Source organism: Ipomoea nil, unplaced genomic scaffold (assembly GCF_001879475.1).
Source record: "Ipomoea nil cultivar Tokyo-kokei standard unplaced genomic scaffold, Asagao_1.1 scaffold0482, whole genome shotgun sequence".
In the NCBI taxonomy this organism is placed as follows: Eukaryota; Viridiplantae; Streptophyta; class Magnoliopsida; order Solanales; family Convolvulaceae; genus Ipomoea; species Ipomoea nil.
Window position 1 is genome coordinate 345,885 of NW_017616910.1, and position 17,107 is coordinate 362,991.

The window sequence follows — 17,107 nt, forward strand, 5'->3', positions numbered from 1 at the left end:
CAGCATGGTTCATTTTACTGCACAAATCATTCGCTTGAATGTTTCTTAATTAATGGCTTCCATAGTTCCCTTCAGATGCCCTCTGATCATTCTGACAATAACCATGTTCTCATAAGTTTAACCTAACCATTATTGCAAAGTCATTGCAGCACAGCTTTTATCAGTTAGAGAGAGCTTCAAGGGGAGATGGGGCAGATATATCTCCAGTAAAGATGATCCCTTGGAGGAAAATGCTTGTGCTTCATGTACTTATAATTCTAGATTTCAACAATTAGTTGCTTAGAAAAATCGAAATTAGCTTCACCCTGGGGATAGAAGTGAAGTGCTGCAGTTGTTTCCACTACTTTGTTGAGCAGCCTTCTCCTTGCAGCAGGTAATTTGAAGTACTAATTGATAGAAGAAAAAAGATCAAAGTTTGTTGATAGTGAAAGATAATCTATTTATTTTTAGTTGTAAGCTTTTCTGGTGGATTTCCCTGATTACTTTGAGATTGTAATTGTTTTAATGAGCATTCTATATCCTTACTGTTGCCCCGTTCTAGCATTGATTTAATGATAATACATTAGCTTGTCTAATTGTTAGCTGAGTTTATATAGTTGCAAGAACACATTGAAGAGACTCCAGTATTCAAGAGCTTGTTGATCAAATCAAGTTTCAAGTGAAGAATGATGAGCACAACTATATGTTTAATTGTTAAAGTTTGGGAATTTGATATTCCTTTTCTAAGCTAAACTGTCCTCCATTTTCATCCATTTTTTACAATTGAGTGATCAACCCTTCTCAGCCAACTTGTTAATGAATTCCAGAGAGTCTATCTTAAGGAGGACTAGCCTTACATGGTTGAAGAATGTTTTATGTATTTCAGTATTTGTATCATTGCTCTTTCGATTTTCTTTTCAGTGTCGCTTTAAATTAATAACTTTCTGTATTCCTTGAATTTCCTTATCAGATGCAGAAATGATCTTTCTTAACCAATTGGTAATCATGTAGAGAACTCATATTTATACAGTGAGAGATTCTGTGAATGATGGTTATGCTAAGATCAGCTGTTCTTCATTTTGGAGTTTGTATGCTATACTTGCTAAGAGTTTCTTAGCTTGCCGATAATTGCAATCTTTAAAATGTGTGTATATATTGCCTTCCTTTTTATGCCTAGTCACATAAATTTTTCTTAGTGGCATCCATTTAGGTACACAATCTGATTATTTATGTCATCAACTAACCATTATCGGAAAGTCATTGCACCACTACTTTAAGTGGCCTTTTAGATATAGAGAGCTATTAGCTTATACAGAGTAGTTTTGACTATGCAGGGGATTATGAAAATATATAACTCAGTGAAGCCATCTTTAAACCTGTGCCACAGTTCCATTCATGCTTGTAGAGCAGGTTAGTTGATGACTTGATATGATTTGGATGATGGCCCGAATTGTTTAGACGTATTTCACTGGACAGTTGTGTAGCAGCATTCCTTTCTAGTATTTTGGCATACTTAATTCATTGAAACTACAACATTTTTGAGTCATTGCCCCAACTTCTGGGACATTAAGTCATTAAGGGAGTTGGAAACCTGATGGAATTTCTTGAATTGAAATATGCTGTAATAGAACACCAGAAAATGTATTTGGATTTGCAAAAGATTTTTTTGAACTGGTGATCATACTTGTCCAACATGCATCTTTTTTTGGTATATTCTTACCAGTAAATGGTAGAAGTATATATGTAGTGCTTCACATGTTGTCTGTATTAAGTTTCTTAAATCAAGCTTAAGAAGCCGTTATGTTACACTCTGTCATTTGACATTATCTAAAATTAACAGTTTTACCAATATACACAGTGACTAGGATATGCTTGGTGGGTGTTTTGCCTATGTTACAAGGGAAAGAGTTCTCATATGCTTTCCTAGTTTCATGAGCAATTGTTCTTGGTTAGGACTTGACCATGATTGAACTAAAGGTGAAAATACTTCTGCAATACATCCAATAATGCGATACTACTGAATTTAAATTGACAATTATAAAATGAAAAATGACTTCATCTTGGGGGTGGATAGAATTTCTGCAGATGGTCCCTCTAATTTGTATTTTTGCTGCCTTCTCTTCACAGGTGATTTATATGCAGATTCATGGCTGACAAGGAAAGCATGCTTTTGGGAGCGAAAACTGCTCTGATTAGATTCGGTAAACTTTTCTGTTAGATTCCCCGATTTAGTAAATACTTTCTATTTATTGTTGTTTTTTAATGCAACTATTCATCAAACCATGAAATGATTCTTATTATCAAATTCTGATGGCATCATCAGCTATAGAGTGAGATATTTAGTAATATAGTAATGATCATTTATTTACTAAATCAAGAAGGCTTAGATCCATTAAGTGGATTCAAGGATGGAAATTAACATTTCTTAACCATAGCCTTTGAAGTCCAGTCTCATTTATTTTCTTTTCCCTTTTGTGTCTTCTTACATCTTTGTTGTTGTTCCCATTTCCAGTGTCTATAGGAGCAAATATGTTTGTGAATATCCATAACAGCTGTGTTAAATATTCATCAACTAAAGTGTCCATTGCCTTTGTAACAAATGTTCATCATTGTTTTGTTCATTACCCTTGAAGCAAATGCCATTCATTGTCTTTGAAGTAAATGTTTCTCAAAACTTGTGAATTCATCAATGTAACATGCAGCTATATTATCCACAGAGAAATTACCGAAATGGTCATTTGACTATAGTGATTTCACCACTTCGGTTATCAACTTCTAACTTTGTCCAATAATGTTATGAATTATCGAATTTGTACCTATTCTAGTCCTCTAGAGGTGTATTGTTTCGTCTGCAGAGCTGAAACAGGTACAAATTTGATGGTCAAGAACATTATTAGATAAATTGGATACTAAAGTCGTGAAATCATTATACCGGTGGACCATTTCAATAATTTACTCAGGATTCTTAGCATACCAATTGGCTAGTAGGCAAACATCCAGAGAATTATAGTTGAAGGACCATTTCAATAATTTACTGAGCATTCTTAGTATGCCAATTGGCTAGTAGGGAAAACATACAGAGAATTATAGGCCGAGGGACCATTTCAATAATTTCTCGGGATCCATCGTAGTAGGCAAAATATGCAGAGAATTATTTCTGTTTTATGGTCTGTCTTAGTTACTTCAAGACAGCCTTAATAACTGAATTTAGAGCAGTTTGCATCTACAAATGGTACAACTATCTTCATTGCAGGCTGATGTGTATGAAATCTGGGGATTGAGGGATGAGGACAGACAGAAGCACAGAAAAGCATGCATGAAAATCCTAAAATGTACGAGAAAACATCATCATAACTGAGGGGATGTGTGTTTTTTGTCATCTTTTCAAAGTGTGGGTTTTCAGTTTTTGTGAAACTGTGCAGGTCTGTTGAGGCTATATTGCCATATTTTCCATCATGGTGACTAAAGTGGGGTGTCCTTGTGATCCATTGCACAGATTCTCAGGACACCAAAGCCTTGTAGTTGGGTTGGCAAAAATTTTATCACTGTTTTGGTAAGCAATAATCATGTTCATCAAATGCCATATTATTGTTCAATTAAAGGCTATGTAATGTGCAGTGTGTGTCATTAAAGTTGTGAGGTCTAGCTTTTTTGTGACAATCCCTCGTGACTTTGATGCCCAGGCTAACACCTGTCTTGTCTTCTCCCCTTTGGTCTTATCATTTGTGGGATGGCAAAGTCAAAAACATTGTGGAATTATTACATACTAAAGAGCCATTTCACACTATGAAGTGAAAAAGGCTTATGCTCATGACTACATGATTTTGAGTCATAATATTTTGCTCTCGGGACATAGCTTAATTAGTTGACTGATTCAACGAAAAATAACGTTTTGTTTGTTATTAGTCATAGCTCGTAGTTCATAGGGTGTAATACTTTGAGAAACTTGTGAACGGTTTAAAATATATTCTGTGATTTAATCTCTTTCAACAAGATTTCAGGGTAAAGACAAATGACTAAATGAGGGCTTTCAGAGTTGGAGTTTAATCCTGAGTAAAGGCAGCATTCATAAATTGTAACCATTACTATGAGATGTAGGTTAAGCGAAGTGGAGGTTCACTATATGGTGAATTATCGAGAAAAATCACCTGATGCGTTAGTCAACATAAGTATTTAATTATTTTCTTTTTAATTTTAAATTTAGAACGATCACCATAGAACATCAAACAAGAAAATTTTCGGATCACTCCTTTTGTCCCTCCAAAGAACAACACTCTAATAAGAAATTCATATTTAACTTTCAATTAATTTAACATCAAATTACTATTGTAGTTTCATACATGGACAACTATTGCTTCATTTGCAAATACATGAATGTAATGTATCCCTACCTCTTTGACAGTACTCCAATATAATTCTCTCTGAAACTCAATTGTTGGGTATCTTTTTCTATTCTCTTATGAACAAAAAGACAACAAGAAGCAACTGGAAATCAAGAAAATACAACAATTATAATGCATTTCTATTTATATTTCTTATACCAAAATTTCTTTTTTGTCTAAAACCCAATCAATTCAAAATTTTTGGATGACAAGGAAACCTGCAACCATTACCATACATTGAGATAATTTAGTGCCTGTAAATCAAATTTGTGACCTTTTAATACGAGAATAATGCTTCATTCACTCTGTCTCAGTGTTTGTGTAAACCACACCGTGGAGGTAAACCAGACCCGTGGATGACGAACTCGATCAAGAGAGTGGATGTTGACATATTGACAAGATTGGAAGTTGTAACCAATCATGCTTTACCAACTCAGGTCACCATTTTTAGAGCAAATTAGAGAAAAAAAATTTGAAGCTTAGAGATCGAAGAACATAATTGACCATTAAAACGATGCCAATAGGTAAATATACGAATAAACAAAACAAAGAACTCACCGGCGGAGGAGGGTTCTCTATCTATTGTAGTTCAAAGAGTCAATATCTCACTTGGAGTTCGTTTCTGTGACCTTCCCTCACTGAGAGCCACAAAATGCTTGGCGTGTGTGAGTGTATATATTTGCTGCAAGAATACATAAAAATGGATAAACTAACATAACAGGCGGCATAGTCTCCGATATGATCCGGTGAAGTTGAGGGGAATGAAGCCTGGTCCGAAATCGTTCAATTCACACCATGAAGTGATGCAATAATGCATGCAAGTTCAGATCCATTCCCATGAAAGATTTCGAACCAGACAACATTCCCCTCAACTCATATTTATATATATACACACACACCTAGCTAGCTTGAGAAGAGAGGGAAGAGAGTTTAGCTCTTGGACAAGGCTTATATATATACACATACTATACAGAAAGAGAGAGAGAGAAAGAGGAATCTATAATATGTTAAAAGATTGGAGTTGGCATAATTTTTAATTTTTTGGTACATCGAAAAAGAAAGAATAACTTGTTGGGCATAAGACCTTACATCCTGATTCACAGATAGTAGATGAGTAAATTACGATGACTTATCAATCTATTAAGTGCGAGGATCCGTAAGTTAATAAGTAGATAAATACTTAAAGCAACATCGTTCAGAATATAATTAATTTGACGGGGGATGGGGGTGGGGGTGGTAAGATTAGCCCTTTTGCTTTACGTAAGGATGAGGTTTGATATTCTCTATTCTTTATTCTTATATTATATTCCACATGAAATGGAGTCCATGTTTTACACCATTCCTCCTTGCATGCTTTTCACACCTCGTCATACCGTTAATACCCAACTTCTATTTAATTTCCTTTTTTTTTTTTTTACAAAATTAATGACAATGGGAAAATTTGCGGCCATTATATGGGGAGGGGTGTGTAAGGATTTGTGTAATAGTCTATAAATAACACAAGAAAAATATATCATTTTAAAAAAATTTTGTGTGACGGGCTTGACCTACTGATAAAGTATTAAAAATAAGTGATCGAACTCATAACTTTTTAATACGAGAATCATGTTCTAATCCCTTAGTCACCTCTTTTGGAGTTTATTTGCACTTTTTTTTTTTTAATTAATGATGATGGGAATTGAAAACCTTCTCCCAAAAGGTTGAATCCCCAACCCCAATGACCACTTTTTAATGCGGGAATCATGCTTTAATCACTTAGTCGTCTCTTTTGTGGGTTATTTCGACTTTTTTTTTTTTAAATTAGGGTGACTCAATGGCTCAGTCGACAAAGACAAATGTGTCGGCGCGCACAAGGAATTTGCCTACTTTGGACATAATCTTCACACTGCTGTTGCCGAGGTTCGAACCTTGGGATTGGTCTCTTCTCCAAATACCACATACTGAACCAGTGAGCTAAGCCCGTGCAAGCATGATGATGATGATGGGAAACCCCTGCAGCCTCTATATATACAGGCCGGGTGTGTAAGGATCTGCGTAATAGTTTACAAATAACACGAGAAATATATCACATTAAGAAATTTCTGTACCACGAGCTTGATCTACTGATAAAGTATATTAACAATAAGTAAACTCATAAAATTTTAATACGAGAATCATGCTTTAACCACTTACTCACATCTTTTTTTGGGGGTTTATTTCCACTTTTTTTCCTAGCTTCAATGTGATCTTCGAGGATTATGTCTTTCTTTATTTTACTATAACTATGTAAACATTGCTACGTACTCCATTGTTTTCACGTTGTAAACTTGAACCTTCATCATGCTTTAATACAATAATCATATTTTTTTTAATGTTATTATAAGTATCTATGCGTGTAATGCATGGAAGCAAAGCTTATATATGCCTTGATATATAGCCATATAGGTCTAGATATATTGTATCAACATTAATGTTACGTTTATCATGGCAAAAATTATAACTGACTTTGGTTATATATTCTTTTTATTTTTTTTGAAAAAATTACACATTTCGTCCCTAAATTATAAGGTAATCCTTATGATTCGTTCCTACTTAGCTTGTTGGTCGTACTCACTTCTTGTTCCTAAGTTATAACTTATAACTGACATTGTAAATTTCGTCCTTTTCTAACAAACATTAAGGACGAAATTTGCAACATCAGTTATACCTTAGGGATGAGAAGTAAGCACAACCTATTAGAAACAAAGGAAGAAATTTACAACGTCAGTTATAACTTATGGACGAGAAGTGAACACGATTAAGTATGAACGAATTCTACAATTACTCTATAACTTAGGAACAAATTTTGCATTTTTTTTGGGTAAATCTTAAAGATTGATGATTGAGCTTAGAACTTTTACCTAAAATGACTACAAAATTTTTAGTGAGGTAATCCTCTTATATGCATGTGACTAGATTTGTATAATAAATTGATATGTCAACCTAATGAGAATAGATGTAAAATAATACTCCGTAAATACACATCTTTACTATTCATTCCATAACAATTTTAAAAAAAATAATAATAATAACCCCAACCCCGAGAGCTCTTCATTGTCCTGTCCTTAAGACCTTGCACGAGTAACCACAATAGATCCAACTTCAAATTGTATTATCGATAGAGCTAGATTCTTTACTTTGGTCTTTCTAGTGCGGTTTACCTTTCTTGTATGGTTTGTAAGTTATTACATAAAAATAAGGTTTATTCTGTGTATATACACTTTATTTCAAGTAATAATGCAGAATTTCTTTCGTCATTCCAAAAAAAAAAAAAAAAAAAAAAAAAGATTTGGACATGAGAAGAAGTCATGGATGACATAAATAAAGCTAATGAATTGAAATTAAATTAAAGTAGGCTTTTTGAAGGTTGACCTCATAATATAGAAAAGATAGATTAGATAGACGTTATGGAAATTGCAATTATTCCCACAAGCTAAGCTACGTAAAGGATATGTCTTTTGCTTCCCACTGCGGTAAAGGACGGTCCAACTTCATAAAAACCTCATCTATTAATATTATATTGGATGCCAAATTAAAGGGGCTATCATATCTATTCTTGATTTTAAGGTCGTGTCAATGACATATGTGTTTAAGTGTAAAGAAAGAATCTATTCTAAAATAATTTTAATAGGAAGAATTATTTAAATTTGAATGTTGTTAAAATCAAGTGTTTATTATTGAACTAAAAGTTATACTTGTTGCATAGTAAATAGTGTCACATTTTGAATGTACACTGATTACTGGATACTTGACTTAGCTTGGCCTTTTCGGCTAACCTTCGCCAATAATCCCTAATGCCAAACTTGATGCCGATATGGCTTCTTTGACTTGCTATGATACTAATTGTCAAGATCTATCTCTTACTACTACAACAAAAATAATAACTAGTGTGTGCTAAATGTATAACTATACTTCTTTATAGTTGCTTAGCAACCAACATAATATTTTGAATACACACTAATGGGGAATATACTCCGAGTATACCATTCCCTCGTATTGTACACTTGCTTGATATTCGGTTGAGTCACCGAGAGAAGTCATTCTCGACCTAAACCGACCACAATCTCGGCCTACCCGACCTACAACTATGAGCCGAGCTGACTAAGAACTACAGTGAGCTGCACACCTTGGAGACCAACCCCGACCAGTTCATGTTGGGGCGATCACCCTAGTCCGGACCACTTGAGGGTTTGGACCTGGTTTGCAGGCTTCAATTCATTCCCATTCTAATGGACGCTCAGAATCTCAATACACGTGGCTGATAAGACGCTATTCCCGAACTCGTCTACTGCATGCACGACACGTGTTGGACATGCTGGGAGCCCAGCATGTGCCTCCTTTTCCTTACCTAAATATTGGCGATGAGGGGAGACTTTTGGGCACTGCTATACTTAGCCCTATTTAGCTTGGAACCCTCTGACCTTACGTCATCATATCGCCCGAGCTTAAGACTTAAACCAACAAGCAGACTAGTGAAGGATCCACTTACAATCCGACCACAGTACGTGTACATGTTTGTGGGAACCACCGTATTTATCATATCACACACCAACGACAGAATGACAATCTTTGTGCTCCAAACTTTCTTCCTGCAAGTACCACTCCATAACTTCGTGTAAAGTTGATATGGACAAAATATCACATGCATTATTCAATATTATTTATCTATGTCAATATTCTTCTCTTTTGTTTATATATATATATATATATATATATATATATATATATATATATATATATATATATATATATATATATATATATATATATGTATGTATGTATGTATGTATGTATGTATGTATGTATGTATTATAATAACCTAAGATATTGCCACTTTACAACATTGTATATATAAAATTTTCCATATATATATATGGCACTAAATTGATACGATGCCAAGCTTATATGTGAAGCTTAATTAGAGCAGACTGCAAGCAGGACTACACAAAAGAATAATTGCACATTTGCACAAGTCTCTTTAATACTTGATTCACATTTTAGTAAATATAAATAATTGGCTTCCCGTTTAGTATACCAATTATAAATAAATAAAAAATAAAAAATAAAAAATAAAAAATTAATACTATTGACTTTGATACAATATCCGTTCATAACTACACATACATATAAAGTTAATTTGTTATAAAATTAATTCGTTAAATATAAAGTATACTCACAAGACTACTGTTACACACGTACATATATATATATATATATATATATATATATATATATAAACACTAAAAAGTAAAATAATTAGTAAAGGAAAAAAGAATTTTCAGTTTCGAGTCTTGCTTATATGTATAGAATTATATATTTATATTATACATATTTTCCTCCTACTCTCCGACGCAAGAACTACACACCCATTAGTGTTAGGGAGCATTTCATTCTCTTAATTTTCGTTTCTTTTCCTTTTCTCAGAAGCATTGAATATGTGACGAGAGTATTACTCTTTTTAAAGTACACAAATTATATTGTGGACTAGATTTTGGTAGACCCTAATTCAAAATAACACCGTTTCATATTAAATTTTTAACAGCATAACTAGTGGATAATGTTTAATAACATTCATCATGTATCGTGTTTATAATATTTGTTCTCTATGTTCATAAACTTAATCCTTGATATACATAAACACTCATCATATCTTTTCCATTCACTCTGTAATAGGTTTACAATGTTCTTACGAGAAAAAATAGGTTTACAATGAACATTATATATAGAACTAGAGTGTGAATGACAGTTACCATTCTACCTTGCAATCGTTATGCGTTGGACCCGTGTCCAGCATGCATGCTGGACACGGGTAACAGTGTCGTTAGGCACTGTTATCTCCTTTTTTTTCTTTTTTTTTTTTAATTTCAGACCGCTTTGTTATAAGAGTATATGTTCATAATTTTATTACTATATGTTAATAACTGTACATTCATAACTCCATAACTGTATGTTCATAACTCTATAACTGTACATTCATAACTCCATAACTGTACATACATAACTCCATAAGTGTATATTCATAACTCCATAATTGTACGTTCATAATTTTCGAAACTCTATGTTCACAATTTTAGAGCTCTATGTTCATAATTTTATCACTATATGTTCATAATTGTAAGTTCATAATGTCAGAGCTCTTTGTTCATAATTCGATCAATAACTGTACATTCATAATTCCATAATTGTAGATTCATAATCTCATAACTGTAGATTCATAATCTCATAACTGTAGATTCATAACTCCATAACTGTAGATTCATAACTCTATAACTGTACATTCATAACTCTATAACTGTACATTCATAATCTTCGAAGCTGTATATTCACAATTTTAAAGCTCCATGGTCATAATTTTATCACTATGTGTTCATAATTGTAAGTTCATAATGTTAGAGTTCTGTGTTCATAATTTCATAACGGCATAACTGTACATTCATAATCCAAAAAAAAAAAATAACGCCGTTAACGGTAATACACGCGCGATTTTTTTTTTTTTAAACTAAATGACGCGTTTTTTTTTTTTTTTTTTTGAAAAACGACGTCGTTTTGGGCCTGTGTCCACAATTACGAGTCTAGGGCATAATTTGCCTTCTACCTTGAAACAACATCATTTTAGACTAATGTCCACCTTGAAATATGGACACTGATCCACGATAGAGTTAATTCTATTTTTGGTCCTAAATTTATAGAGATAAAATGGTGAGCTGAGGCTAGGGTGTTGGGGGTGGATGGGGGTGGTGGTGTAGCGGCGGTGACTGTTCTTTCGCTAGAGTTTGTCGACATAGTTTCGGGAAGGAGAGAGAGATAGAGATCACCTAGCTAACTGATACCAAATGAGTGAAACTGATTGTCGTTAATTCAAACTGAGATAAGTTACAGAGATACAAAAGGATTAGAGTCCTATCTAACTGCCCTATACAGTAGCTATCAGTTACATGACTAATTCAATTATAATAATAATACAAGCTAAGTATAATAAATGAATAGGAAATATAACATTACTAACATGGTCCTCTATCAACAAAATCGTTAAAATTTTGTTAAATTGAATGACATTTTGATCTTTTTAATACAAAGTGCGTTGACCCGTTATATTTGTTATGTTTATTTTTTTGAAAAAAAAAATCATAATTGAAGAGCGAAATATCTTTGTATTTAACAAAATGTCAACAATTTTTTTGATAAAGGACCAAAAGAGATCATGTCATAATAATACTAAGATCAAAAATAAATGTTCTGATAAAAAGGACTAAAAATGAATTGCCACCCATTGGATAAAAAATGGAATTAACTCATATAACGATTGCTTAAAAGTATTTTGAACCTTTCCATGTGAAAATTAGTTGCGTGATTGGCTGTGTAATTAAAGCTGGATGTTAGGAGTTGAAAATGTTGAAACTTTAAAACCAGCAGAGCTCATTGATTTGTCAAACAAACCAAACTTTCAGACTTGCCTCTTGTAGTCGAAGAGGAAAAACCCACGAAAAATTAGACTAAATCAAGAAATGTCATCATAGTCGAAGACTAAATTGGAAATTAACTCTTTCGTGAACAGATATATGACGAACGAACGAAAGCTGCCCAGCAAATTTCAACATTCTAAGGAGAAATATGCATGCACTGCAACAACACATGGATGCATAATCAATCAATTAAAGCAGAGGGAATCAAAGTGTAGACAGAAATAAAGGTTCATCCAATTACAAGACCCTAAAGTCACATAATGTCTTTTGTAATACTTTCAGGCCTATGTTTCTTATAAATCTGAAAAGTAAAACAGAATAAAACACTTTTCACAAGTTGTCATGTTTCTTCTTCTCCCATTATCTTCTCTTTGACTTCACAGCTTAGTTGGTTCAGTTGGTTATTTAGTTCAGACCGTAAATAGTAAAACATGACCTAATAGCATGATAGCAGTAAGAACTAAAAGCATTGAAGGAGAGAATCTGACTAAACAAGTATAATGCATCTAAAACGCTATTCTCACTGCTGTGCCAAGTAAATTACAAGAATTGATTGTGTAAATCGTGCGCTATAAGTTTATTTAATCATCAAGATGGTAAAAATACAACCCACAATATTGAGCACCCTTCCCTGAAACTAAAATATTGTCTCAACTTACCATTCATCTCCAATCTTGAGCTGTGTTTTTGTGGTGAGGAGTAAGGCGATAGTAATCATATGTTGATGACTATAGCAAATATAACCAATCTACCATCATAACGTCTGTTCATGACAGTGAAGAAACGATGGCCATCTTTGACTGAGTAGGTAAGAGCTTGGGTAGAATTTCAGAGACCGCCCTTTGCAGGGGAACTACGTTAAGCTGTTGGCTGTTCTGGTCTATGAGTGATCTTGAGAGTAAATTTACTTCTAAGGTTCCTACACTATCACTAAGTAACTCCTCCCATAACTTTTCATCCTCGTTAATATCTGATCTTCTCATGAGTTCCTTCACTTGCTCTAGGGTCGCGACATTTCTACCAGCACCACAACCCATAGCAGTTGCACCGCCCACTGCATTTGCCAGGGTTAGAGTATATACCAATGGCACATTGTGTATAAAACCAAATGCAACGGCAGCCACAAAGCTGTCTCCACACCCAACAGTGTCAATAACATTCACCTGTTCAAAGTATTAGTTCACGGAATAAGGTGAGTCACTTTGTTGGATAGAAATGCATAATGGATGGATGGGATTAATAAGCAATTCTTCTATGAAATATATGTATGTATTGTTCACTTCACTGTCAAAGCAAATAATCAAAAAATGTATTCCAAATAAAAATTCAATTTCCCTCTCCAACAAAAGTGATACCTTGAATCCAGGGGCACAAGTTATACTTGATTTGGTGATCAAAATTGAACCCTTTGCACCCATCTTAACAATCACCCACTTAAGACGGGCTCCTTTCTTTAGCAACTCTTGCCCTGCCATAATTGGATTTTCAATGCCAGTCAACGATCCTGCCTGGTAATACAAATTGTCAATGAGACTAAGAATATAGGAATACAAAGAAAAGAATTTTAGTTAAATCCATTTTGGAGCTACTTTTCTTTAGTGATTTTGGTTTCTCTACCCTTAGATGGAGAGCGTTTTGCAACACTGTGGAAGAAGACTACAAGATACTGCTACTACTAGCAATACTACATGCTAAGCAACTCCCTAGAATGAGAGAGTTCTAAATGAAGTATAAAGATAAAAGGACACAACAGAATTAAAGCAGTTGAAATGTATCTTATGGGGTGTATTATCAGATAGCTGTTCAGAAGATGCAAGTGAACCAAAATTCATACATGTGAATGTAAACTATTAGAAGTGGTGAGTTAACCTCTTCAGAAGTCAAAAGAAGCACATCACTCATCTTGAAGAATTTGTCAGCTGCTCTCTGTTCTTCAGGTCTTCCTGAAACAAGGGTCAGCCTTGGACCAGGGTCAAAAAAGATAGATGTTTCAGCTTCAACCGCAAAATCCAAAGCAGATTCAAGCAGGCTAGGAGAGAGCTCATCAAAGTCATAACCATTGCAGAATAGGATTTTTGATCGTTTTATAGACATCTTTACTTCAGCAGACAACTTAGTCATCCAACTGTATTCAGGATCCTCACTAAAATCTGCTCGACTGAAAAGAAGTAACTGTCACCCTTGTAACATAAAACAAGCAAAAGAATGAAGAAAGCTAAGCATTGCATCTTTTCTGGTACTGCATAGGTTGGCACACATAGAGAGAAATATTGGGGATGGAGAAAGCAATCACCTGCAAAAACCATGTCTTTGTAAAGGATCCACCAGGACCCAGCAAAGCAGAGTTTCGTAGGCAGCACTGGAGCTATCAACGTCATCACTCGGTTCATTCATCCCAACCATACTGATTCCTTCACTATGAAGCACATCTGAGAGGAAACGTCCATAGACATCATTGCCAACATGACCAATTGTAGTACAGCAAAGCCCAAGTCTCGCTGCTGCTATTGCTACATTGCTGTTGCCACCAGCTTCCCAGTATTCCTGCAGCACAGTGCAGACCAAAAAGTCAAGATGCTGAAATACTGTCGGTGTAAGGGCTGTTGGTGGACAGAAGCAAGAGAAGCACAAATGTATCCCTTCAATTGCTGCCCAAAGGGAAAATGAAAACGGCAAGACTATAAAGATATTCGAGACAATCTTATGGCTCACATCAGGATTTTGCAAGTTTGCAGTTAAAGATTAGAACGGAGGAACAGAAAGTGGATTGAGACCACTACTTCAGGGCATCTATCTCAGTTGATAAATTGTTCAAGAATCATATTTATTCGCCGTTAATGCCCAAGAATTAGTCAAATATTGCTACACCGGATGATTAACTTCCATTACAACTTTCTGAAAACAGATGATTTAGTAGCCATTTGATACCTAATGTTTAGAATTCAATATAGGGGTTCCAGTTTGCAATAAAATGGCACCCTTTCAGATTTCTCAACAAGATTTAATGGAAAACACAAACACACACACACACACACACACACACACAATGGTCTATTAATGAACTCTGTTTCAAGGCGCATTTGCAGAAATGTCAGCCTGAATTTCAAGCAGCCTAAAAATTCTAAAGGACAAGATAGCTACAATGGTTTCAGACGAGAACCAGACAAGAGAAAGAAATTTATAGCAAAATCGAGCAGAAATGCAAAGAGGGCTCAAACCTTATCCGGTGGAGTTTTGGACAGCTCATCCATGTAAGCCTTGCGCTGGTCACGGGGCTTGGGGGGCAGTTTAGGGACATTGAGCACAATATCAACGCAGAGGTTCCCGAGCGTCGCGACATCTATGTCCTTAACCCCGACCGCCCTGAGGCGGCGGTCTTCGCCGGAGCCGTTGGAACGCCGGAGCTTTGTTGCCGGAATTTCTATCCCCCGGCTATTGAGAACCGAACAACGAGCCCTACTTCTATTGAGCGAGACGGAACGAATTACAGGCAGTCTAGGGTTTTGAGCAGAGGTCGGGTGTGAGAAAAGGCCATTTGGTGGAACTAGCGTCGATTTCCCGGTTATAGCTTGATGATGCATTCAGGTAACAAAAACCACAAATCACAATCTCAAATTCAACAGAGTAACAGTGGAGAAGAGAATGGCGGTGTTATCACGATTGTGAAATGCGCAATCTCTTACGAATCTGAGAATCTTGGAATGGAATTGATTCAATTGAATGGAAGGTTCATAACTTCTTAGGAATAACCGTAGTCATTCCACTATCCACTCCAATGAATAACGGGAATCATACCAATCCAATACTATTTATAAGAGTTCGTAATAAAAAATTGTCCGATTCTAGACTATTGAATCAAGTCATCAATTTCCAACATTTACTATCGAATATATGCCATGTAATACTATTAAAATTTTAAACAGTTACAAACTTACAATCAAATCAAGTCATAATTATTACAATTTTTAACATTTATTCATTCAACTCGATTGCAATTCGTTGAACACAAAATATACATTCAATACTTAATTTTATGTGTTGGGTATCGTACAAAAAAATTCATTTTCTCATTTCTCATTTCTCATTTGATACTCAATCAATGTGAATCATATTTTTCAATATGAATGGGACCCATAAGTACAAGAATGAGAGTTGCCCTTTCAGCGTTTCTTCAAAAACTCTTATAGAACCAAAAAACGATGACACACGATCAAAACGAACACAATCATAAAAACAAAGCATAATTAAAAAGTTCATGAGTAAAATATGTCATCGTCTACACAAATAACAATCGATTCAAAGACATTCCGTCACATAACTATAGGGACAAGACAACATAACCACCAATGATTACATTTCTTCCTCCTAAGACACTTCCCATATTTTTTCACTATAAATACCTCTCCTCTTTCCCACCATTCCATCCACTTCAATTCACAACTTAAACTCTACTATGGAAATCAGTCTGATATTTTTTATAGATCTATTTGTTGTTTAAGAGTAGAAGCAAAAGTCGTTGTAGTATAGTGGTGAGTATTCCCGCCTGTCACGCGGGTGACCCGGGTTCGATCCCCGGCAACGGCGAATTTTTGTTTCTCATTTTTTATTTTGTGTTTAAGGATGAACGAAAATATAAAAAAATGGTAATCCGACCTGCCGGATTCGAACCAGCGACCTAAGGATTACGGCACTCACTACAGTCCTCCGCTCTACCAACTGAGCTAAGGTCGGTTTTGTTGAAAACTCTCGAACTGGTTAGTATTTAATTGTTTTGATCATAACATTTTCGACCTTAAAGTTGCATTAAGAGTTCGCTGAACATTGTCCATCAAAGGCATAAACCAAAGGAGACAAGCAAATGGGATGTTGTTTCTGTGTGTAATGCACCAACACCAACATTATATAATCAAGCTGAAAGTGCACTATATAATGATGGGTTATACTGACCCGGGTAGCCCAATTCGAATAATCTAATAATTAAGAGATAACGTATAAAGGTAGACGCAATAAACGCAAAGACAAGAATGTTGGTCACAAAGACAAAATTGTATTAAGACTTGTGTAATGTTATTACAAGAGAGTGAATGATGATGTCATAATAAGACAAAATTATTTGGACCCCAAGGTGCGGAGCATAGGGCCCGGCCCTTGGAGCTCCTAGGTTGGTCGAGTCCGCTCCACCTGGTTGATTTGCTCCGGGTCCATTTATGATACATCCATCACTAGTCAGTAGTCCCTCACTCTCTGAGCTATGAGAAATCGTAA

At 35.0% G+C, this 17,107-nt stretch overlaps 1 protein-coding gene, 2 long non-coding RNA genes and 2 other non-coding genes across 6 annotated transcripts; 3 read left to right on the forward strand and 2 right to left on the reverse strand.

Annotated features, from left to right (window-relative positions):
- The first annotated feature begins 119 nt into the window (after nucleotides 1–119).
- Nucleotides 120–4,116, forward strand: LOC109173731. Of its 2 annotated transcripts, XR_002052952.1 has the most exons (4): nucleotides 120–1,389; nucleotides 2,107–2,180; nucleotides 3,196–3,311; nucleotides 3,402–4,116. It is a non-coding gene; the product is annotated as an uncharacterized LOC109173731 (long non-coding RNA). The 2 variants fall into 2 exon arrangements; XR_002052951.1 differs by lacking the exon at nucleotides 120–1,389 and having other exon boundaries at nucleotides 1,747–2,180.
- Nucleotides 4,117–4,201: 85 nt separating this feature from the next.
- Nucleotides 4,202–4,823, forward strand: LOC109173732. Its single transcript, XR_002052953.1, has 2 exons — nucleotides 4,202–4,738; nucleotides 4,770–4,823. It is a non-coding gene; the product is annotated as an uncharacterized LOC109173732 (long non-coding RNA).
- A 7,503-nt stretch (nucleotides 4,824–12,326) lies between these two features.
- LOC109173880 (fructokinase-1) lies at nucleotides 12,327–15,631 on the reverse strand. Its single transcript, XM_019323220.1, has 5 exons — nucleotides 15,061–15,631; nucleotides 14,136–14,386; nucleotides 13,712–14,000; nucleotides 13,198–13,350; nucleotides 12,327–13,005 (listed from the first exon to the last, which is right to left on the reverse strand). Exons 1-5 carry the CDS (start codon nucleotides 15,421–15,423, stop codon nucleotides 12,610–12,612), a joined length of 1,452 nt encoding a protein of 483 aa, XP_019178765.1. The 5' UTR covers nucleotides 15,424–15,631; the 3' UTR covers nucleotides 12,327–12,609.
- Nucleotides 15,632–16,354: 723 nt separating this feature from the next.
- TRNAD-GUC lies at nucleotides 16,355–16,426 on the forward strand. The gene has a single exon. It is a non-coding gene; the product is annotated as a tRNA-Asp (tRNA).
- Nucleotides 16,427–16,489: 63 nt separating this feature from the next.
- Nucleotides 16,490–16,573, reverse strand: TRNAY-GUA. Its single transcript is given in 2 exon segments — nucleotides 16,490–16,525; nucleotides 16,537–16,573. It is a non-coding gene; the product is annotated as a tRNA-Tyr (tRNA).
- Between the last annotated feature and the right edge of the window lie 534 nt (nucleotides 16,574–17,107).